The 7,469-nt window shown below is 55.4% G+C and overlaps 1 protein-coding gene across 1 annotated transcript; it reads right to left on the bottom strand.

The window, feature by feature from the left end:
* Nucleotides 1-2,749: 2,749 nt before the first annotated feature.
* LOC141583322 (phospholipid phosphatase 2-like) lies at nt 2,750-7,099 on the bottom strand. Its single transcript, XM_074392554.1, has 3 exons — nt 7,003-7,099; nt 3,985-4,283; nt 2,750-3,073 (listed from the first exon to the last, which is right to left on the bottom strand). Exons 1-3 carry the CDS (start codon nt 7,097-7,099, stop codon nt 2,750-2,752), a joined length of 720 nt encoding a protein of 239 aa, XP_074248655.1.
* Nucleotides 7,100-7,469: the final 370 nt, after the last annotated feature.

Below are 7,469 nucleotides of genomic sequence, written 5' to 3'. Positions count from 1 at the left end.
ACAGGTATGGTATGTAGCCTGAAATCAAGAAGCTATACCATATCACTTACGTGTGAAGGGGGCTACACCATCCAGGTTTTATAAGGACACTCGATGGTGTTTGCACAAAGATGAAATCACTAAGGACACATTTCTCAGACAGTATCCACATTGTTAGGAGATGCTTGAGTGTATTTTAATTGGTTAAAGCCTAGGAGGAAAAAAAAGCAACTGAACTCCTGTTATGGTTTAATAGCAAAGCTTAATAAACATTTCATCTAATCTAAGATGCTAATAATTAACAGACATTATTTTACGCAAATCACAAATAGGCTGCCAATTAAACTGACTTTCTGAATGACAACAAAAATGTGAACTTACTTTTCTAATGCTAGGAAAATAAAATGAAAATGAATTATGATTTTGATATGTTACAGCAAAAAACGAGGAAGCCGTTAGCCTGAGGTCTTGCCTAGGCAAACGGAAACCGAACTTCGAGGCGTGCAAACTGACTTAAAAACATGAATAAACCAATTAGTTAATGACAAAAAGCCCAGCTGCCAGCTGGCTGTATGACTATTGACACTGAGGGAACCATCCCCACAACCGGCGGTCACCCAGCTGGAGCCCATGAGAAACCTCACTCAGCTGCCACCGCTAAGAGCTTGAAGCCCCAAGCCCTGTTTTCCGTTCTGGTGCTTCAGGCATGATTCATGCATCATTCCTTCCTTCAAGTTTGCCTAAAATTTTTCTAACCCCTGTATCCTAACCCCTAACTGGTAACCCCGAACGCTAACCCTATCCGCTAGCCCTAATCCTCACCCTAAACCCTAACCATACGTTAATTTCTACATTTGCACTGATATGTCCGTGTTCAGTATTGAAACTGCGGTACTGGCAGGGCCACATGACTAGTGCGGATTTTATAGTAACATGTTTGGACTGAGGCCTTGCATTAGCATTAGGTGTTTCCTACCTGAGCACTGGGCTTATTGTATCCGTATTTCAGAGGCCATATCTGCCTCAGGAACGCTCCATTTGTCTTCTGAGGCTGCTGGGTGCACCTCACACTGCAGCCGCCTGGCCTTGGGCGGGAGAACCCAGGTGCGCAAGGTTCAGAGGGGCTTTTCGTGTCCAGTTTCCCACACAGAGCTCTTCGTACTAGTCTCTGACCCTCAGCAGTCAGGAATGCAAACAGGAAGGATTTTACTCACCGTGGACACGGCCCAGAGTTGTCCCAAACCGAGGCTGTGCCCGCTACGTCTGTGCCGTGGAGAACGCAGCTCCGCAGATTGCCCTGAAGCGATGCGATGCACGCTCGGGCGCCCCCTGCTGGTGGTCAGGCGGTGGGGGCCCTCTTGCTTATGGTCCTGTGTCTGCACCCCTCCTGATGGCAGCTGGGGCCACTGCAAGCCCCTCTTGGAGTAAGAACCCCACCCTAAGGTCTGTGCTGAGGAGGACGCAGTTCCACCCTCACAATGCCCCCCAGTTCTGTAAGGAGGAGAACGCAACTCTGCAGACCGTTGTGACTCAATGCACGCTGGTGGTGTGACAGGATGTACATCGGTGGAGGAGCCTCAAGAATCTGAAAGGTGGGTGTGGGGGCCCCTACTGGGGGCCTGCACTGCAGGGCCCTCTTGCTCATGATGCTGTGCCCACGCCCCCTTCTGGCTAGATCCACTGCAGGGCCCTCTGACAGTGTGGTGACTGGCATCACCTGCTGGCAGCTGGAGCACTGCAGGGCCCTCTTGCTCAGTGTAGTGGCAATATGCCCGCTGCTGGCAAACAGGGCAGTGCTACATCCTCTTGCTCACAGTGTGGTGCCTGTGCTGCTGGGCACTCTTACTCTCGGTGGAGTGGGGTCACGCCCCCTGCTGGCCGCTGGGGCACTGCAAGACCCTCTTGCCCATAGCGTCCTGGCAACACTCCCGTGATGGCAACTAGAGCACTGCAGGGTTCTCTTGCTCATGGTGTGGTATTCGCTGGGATTATAAGTGTGTGCCACCATGCCTGGCTAATTTTGTATTTTTAGTACAGATAGGATTTCTCCACGTTGGCCAGGCTGGTCTCGAACTCCCAACCTCAGGTAATCTGCCAGCCTCAGCCTCCCAAAGTGTGGGGATTATAGGCATGAGCCACCTAGCTCGGCCTAATTTTTTGATTTGTCGTAGAGACAGGGTTTTGCCATGTTACCTATGCTGCGGGGTTTCCTTCTGATGAGATGAAAATATTCTGGAATTAGGTAGAGGAGATGGCTGTACAGCATTGTGAATGTACTAAAAATGAACTGTACACATTAAAATGGAAGAAATGGTGACTTATACAAATTTTATTTTTATTTATTTATTTATTTATTTATTTATTCTGGTCCGACATTACCCTAGGCTTGTCAGTCAATATTTTGATTTTTTTAAAAAGGACAATGATGAGTTGAAATGTTTAAGGGCCTATCAGTAGAAATGGTAAGAAGACAGCGCATGGCTGGGTGCGGTGGCTCACGCCTGTAATCCTAGCACTTTGGGAGGCCAAGGTGGGTGGATCACCTGCAGTCAGGAATTCAAGACCAGCCTGGCCACCATGGTGAAACCCTATCTTTAAAAAGAAAAAAAGACAGTGCAGAAGAGGGCAGGGCTGAGACTCAAGGGAGTCAAGGGAGACAGCACGTTCCCCGCGGCCTCCTGCTGTCTGTGGGGCGCCTGGAGCCCTGAGGCCCCGCTCCTGCCTGACCCCCCGCCTGCTGGCTGCTAACCATCTGGCTTCTGCGGCTTCTTCAGCTCCCACTGCCCTCAGAGTGAAGGCTGCTCGTCCACACCCACCTGGCCTCGGTGACGTCAGCAGCTTTTCCCCTGCACACGCTCTCCAGCTGCACATAGACCGAGCAGTTGACCCAGCTCCACTCGGGGTCACAGATGGCCAGGAAGCTGGGGTGCAGGTGGCCGATCGTGTACTTGGCCAGGTCCGTCAGAGACTGGCTCACAGCCGCCCCGAAGAGGAAGGTCCCCAGCACCTTGTACATGGCAGCCACATAATTATTGAAGTCAGAGCAGGAATAGAGCCTGTCTGTGAGCACCAGGTAGGCTTCTCCTGCCGAGACCTGCGTGTGGGGCAGCCGCGGTGACCAGAGGGGGTCCTGGTCAGCCCATGGGCCCTTAGTGGGCCTCAGTCCTCCCCACGGGCCTCCCCAAGGCTGCTGGAGAGCTGGGGACTCTAAAGGTGCCCAAGCTGGGCTCGGTGGCTCACGCCTGCCAGCCCAACACTGTGGGGGGCTGAGGCGGGAGGATCACCTGAGGTCGGGCATTCAAGACCAGCCTGACCAACATGATGAAACCTGTCTCTACTAAAAATACAAAAATTAACATGCCTGTAATCCCAGCTACTGGGGAGACTGAGGCAAGAGAATCACTTGAACCCAGGAGGCGGAGGTTACAGTGAGCGGAGATCCTGCCATTGCACTCCAGCCTGGGCAACAAGAGCAAAACTCCATCTCAAAACACAAAAGGGGGTTCCTCCTATTTTGTTGTTGTTGTTTTTTGTGTTTTTTATTTATTTATTTTTATTTTTATTTTTTTGAGAGGGAGTTTCGATCTTGTTACCCAGACTGGAGTGCAATGGCACGACCTCGGCTCACCGCAACCTCCGCCTCCTGGGTTCAGGCAATTCTCCTGCCTCAGCCTCCTGAGTAGCTGGGATTACAGGCACGCACCAACATGCCCAGCTAATTTTTTGTGTTTTTAGTAGAGACGGGGTTTCACCATGTTGACCAGGATGGTCTCGATCTCTCGACCTCGTGATCCACCCGCCTCGGCCTCCCAAAGTGCTGGGATTACAGGCTTGAGCCACCGTGCCCGGCCAAAAGGGGGTTCCTATTACCCACAAGTACCACTCGGGGCAAGGCTGTGTCCCCTAGCCCCCCACAGACCTCCAGGCCACCTCCATCAGGAACCCAGGGTTAGGCTGTACCCCATCCCGCCCCCTCCCTGTCCCTCTGAATCCCTCCTGTCTTACAAGAATGACAGTGGCTGTGATGGTGACCCCGGCCATGAGCCCAAGGGTGATGGTGTCTGGACGGTAGGGGTACCGGATGGAGTCATCCCCACAGTCAAATCCTCGGTTATACGGGGTGTTCACCAGCGACACAGAACAGCGAAGGACAGGGAGGCTGGAGGGGGAGAAGGGCCTGGGAGCTGTGAGGTTCTCAAACCAGCTGGGCCATGGGGCCCCCACACCCGCCTTGGCCTCGAGGCCTGCTCCCACCAACAAGGAAGAGCTTTTCTCACAGCACGTGGGAGGCCCAAGCGACACTCCTTTCCCATCACCCTCAGATGAGCACGAACTCCCCAGGCCCTCTCCCCGTCACACCCTCCCTCTGCTCCTTGAAAAACCGGGCAAGGACGGGCACCGTGGCTCAAGCCTGTAATCCCAGCACTTTGGGAGGCTGAGGCGGGTGGATCACGAGGTCAAGAGATCGAGACCATCCTGGTCAACATGGTGAAACCCCGTCTCTACTAAAAACACAAAAAAATCAGCTGGGCATGATGGTGCGTGCCTGTAATCCCAGCTACTCTGCAGGCTGAGGCAGAAGAATTGCCTGAACCGAGGAGGCGGAGGTTACAGTGAGCGGAGACCCTGCCATTGCACTCTAGCCTGGGTATCAAGAGCAAAACTCCGGCCCCAAAAACAAACAAACAAACAAAAAAAAAACGGGCAAACACTCACCTCTGGTCCTTTGCACAGGGACTTCTCTCTGCCCAGAATATCTTATTTTTATTTTTAAAAGTAGAGACTGCGGTCTGATGCTGACCAGGCCCGTCACAAACTCCCAGGCTAGAGCGACCCCCCAGCCTCAGCCTCCCAAAGTGCTGAGATTACAGGTGTGAGACAACGTGCTGGGCACCAAAGTGATTCTCACTTCCGCTCAGTTTCATCTCCCCTCCCGGCTGTCCCCACCAGCATCCCTCTCACAAAAGGAAAGGTCTGTTTAGCCATGCGTGGTGGCGTGTGCCTGTAATCCAGCTACTCGGGAGGCTGAGGCAGAAAAATTGCTTGAAACCGGAAAATGGAAGTTGCAGTGAGCTGGTCGTGCCACTACACTCCAGCCTGGCAACAGGGCGAGACTCTGTCTCAATTTATTAAAAGAAAATAAATAAATAAATAAATAAATAAAAATAAAAGGGAAGGTCTGCTCTTTCTCCCTATTGCCCCATGTGGAATTACGCAGTCACCTGTGGGACACTGGACTTAATCTCCCCGCCTCCACCCGCCAGCACCAGGAGGGGCCTATTGTATTCAGGACAGAGACCCTGGAGGCTGCTCAGAGCCTGGCCAGCGCAGATGTTTAATAAACATCTGTTAAAACAGGCAGGACTTATTTCAACCTAAGAGCTGGCCAGAGAAGTCAGGAAAGGGCGAAAGCAGGGGCACAGCGGAGGTGCCTTCCTGCTCGCCCCTGCCCACCACTGACCCTCGTGCCAGGGCACATGCCAGCCACATGGTAACTCAGGGACGAAAAGCACATTATTGTCAATTCCACACTTGCGGAAGGTGTCACACAGCACTGGGGCTCCCGGGGCCCTGCTGGGCTCAGGGTGGCCAGGGAAGCCGGAGTCAGCTACAGAGGGCAGGGCCCGGGGCAGCTCCCTGTTCCACACGGCAGGTGCACAACAAAAGCGCAGGGTGTCTACCCCAGAGAATAACGAAGGCAGGGCGTCTTTGGCCCAGCAGGGTAAGGACAAAAAAGCGTGGCTTTTCTGAATTCTGAGAGCCTGAGGAGGGACAGGGAGCCTCACACTCCTCCCTGCATGCCAGCTGCAAGGGTCCTAGGACATGGCACGCCTTCGATGCTGGCTGAGTCTGGGGAAATAAAGCAGTGAAGACAGCAGAGGTCTGCCTCACAGGGCAGAAAAGGCGGAGGGAATGCAGAACAGAACGGGCAGTGCAGGGGCCCAGAGCCGGGACGGTGCCTGGAGAGGCGAGCGCTGGGGCAGAGCGGGATGCCTTGTAAGAGCCCAGCTTCTGCTGGGGCACAAGGGCGGCTGGCGCTGCTGTGAGTGACGGCAGAGACCAGGGAGGAGGCTCCTGCAATTGCCCCGCGGTGGAAGGTCAGGGTCACAGGACACCAGCCCCTCCCAGGGGCTCTCAGCAGGCGGAGGCTCACACCGGTTGGCCTCCGTTTCCGACCTCCCTGCCCCAGTAACTCCAGCTAGAGACTCAGACACCCCCATGACAACCGGCCCCGGGCTTCCCTCTGCCTGGAAAGCTCACTCTGGGGTCCCCGGAAGAGGCACCTTCTCTTCCTTTGACCCCCGGGAGCCTTCTCGCCCTCACGCTGCCCCCACAGCCCTGTCTGGAACCTGTGGACTGCACTGTGACGGGCGGCAGCTTCCAGATGGAGGTGCCCTCGGCCTGGCCGCCACCCCTGGCACGCAGCAGCCACACCCAACCCCACCCCGGCGGCACCTCCTGGCTGTGCGGCCTCCAGCAGGCGACTCCGCGCGGCTGCCCCTCCCTCACAGGCCGTTTACGGAACCGTTTAGGTTATCTGCATGCTGCTGAGGGCCTGGCAACCAGAAAGTGCCACACACGTTTAAGTAACTGACAGCACAGCTGCTCAGGACATGGCACCCAGGGCTGGCAGACACCCCACAGGACATGGCACCCAGGGCTGGCAGACACCCCACAGGACATGGCGCCCAGGGCTGGCAGACACCCCACAGGACATGGCACCCAGGGCTGGCAGACTCCCCACAGGACATGGCGCCCAGGGCTGGCAGACACCTTACAGGACATGGCACCCAGGGCTGGCAGACACCCCACAGGACATGGCACCCAGGGCTGGCAGACACCCCACAGGACATGGCAACCAGGGCTGGCAGACTCCCCACAGGACATGGCGCCCAGGGCTGGCAGACACCCCACAGGACATGGCGCCCAGGGCTGGCAGACACCCCACTGGACATGGCACCCAGGGCTGGCAGACACCCCACGGGGACCTCGTGCTGTCCCTGGGCCCCAACAAGGGTCTACTTCGGAGTTCAGAGTGCTTGGCCAGAGAACCAGGAAACGCGCTGGGGAGGAGCGCACCCCTGGCCACCCCCCCGCGGTGACAGATCCGCGACGCCATTGTCCCTTCAGCCACAGAGCAAACACTTGGCCTTTGTTTCCGGGACCCTGGCGGGAGGCCTCCGGGCACTGCTTCCCCAACCTGGCCCAATAACCCGCGGGACAGGTTTCAGTCTCCCGAGGTCCCGAAGCGTGGGACTCAGCTTTTCTCTCCAAGTGTCTCCCCCGCCCGAGGCGCAGGGGTTCGAATCCCACCGACGCGCAGGGCCTATGCCTATCTAATTACTATTATTATTTTTGAAACAGAGTTTACTTCTCATTGTCCATGCTGGAGTGCAATCTCAGCTCACTGCAACCTCTGCTTCCCAGGTTGAACCAATTCTTCTGTCTCAGCCTCCCAAGTAGCTGCGATTACAGGCACATGCCACCAT

Source organism: Saimiri boliviensis (genome assembly GCF_048565385.1).
Source record: "Saimiri boliviensis isolate mSaiBol1 chromosome 19 unlocalized genomic scaffold, mSaiBol1.pri SUPER_19_unloc_3, whole genome shotgun sequence".
NCBI classification, from domain to species: Eukaryota; Metazoa; Chordata; class Mammalia; order Primates; family Cebidae; genus Saimiri; species Saimiri boliviensis.
The sequence above is the reverse complement of the archived record's forward strand: the minus strand, read 5'-3'. Positions and strand labels throughout refer to the sequence as shown.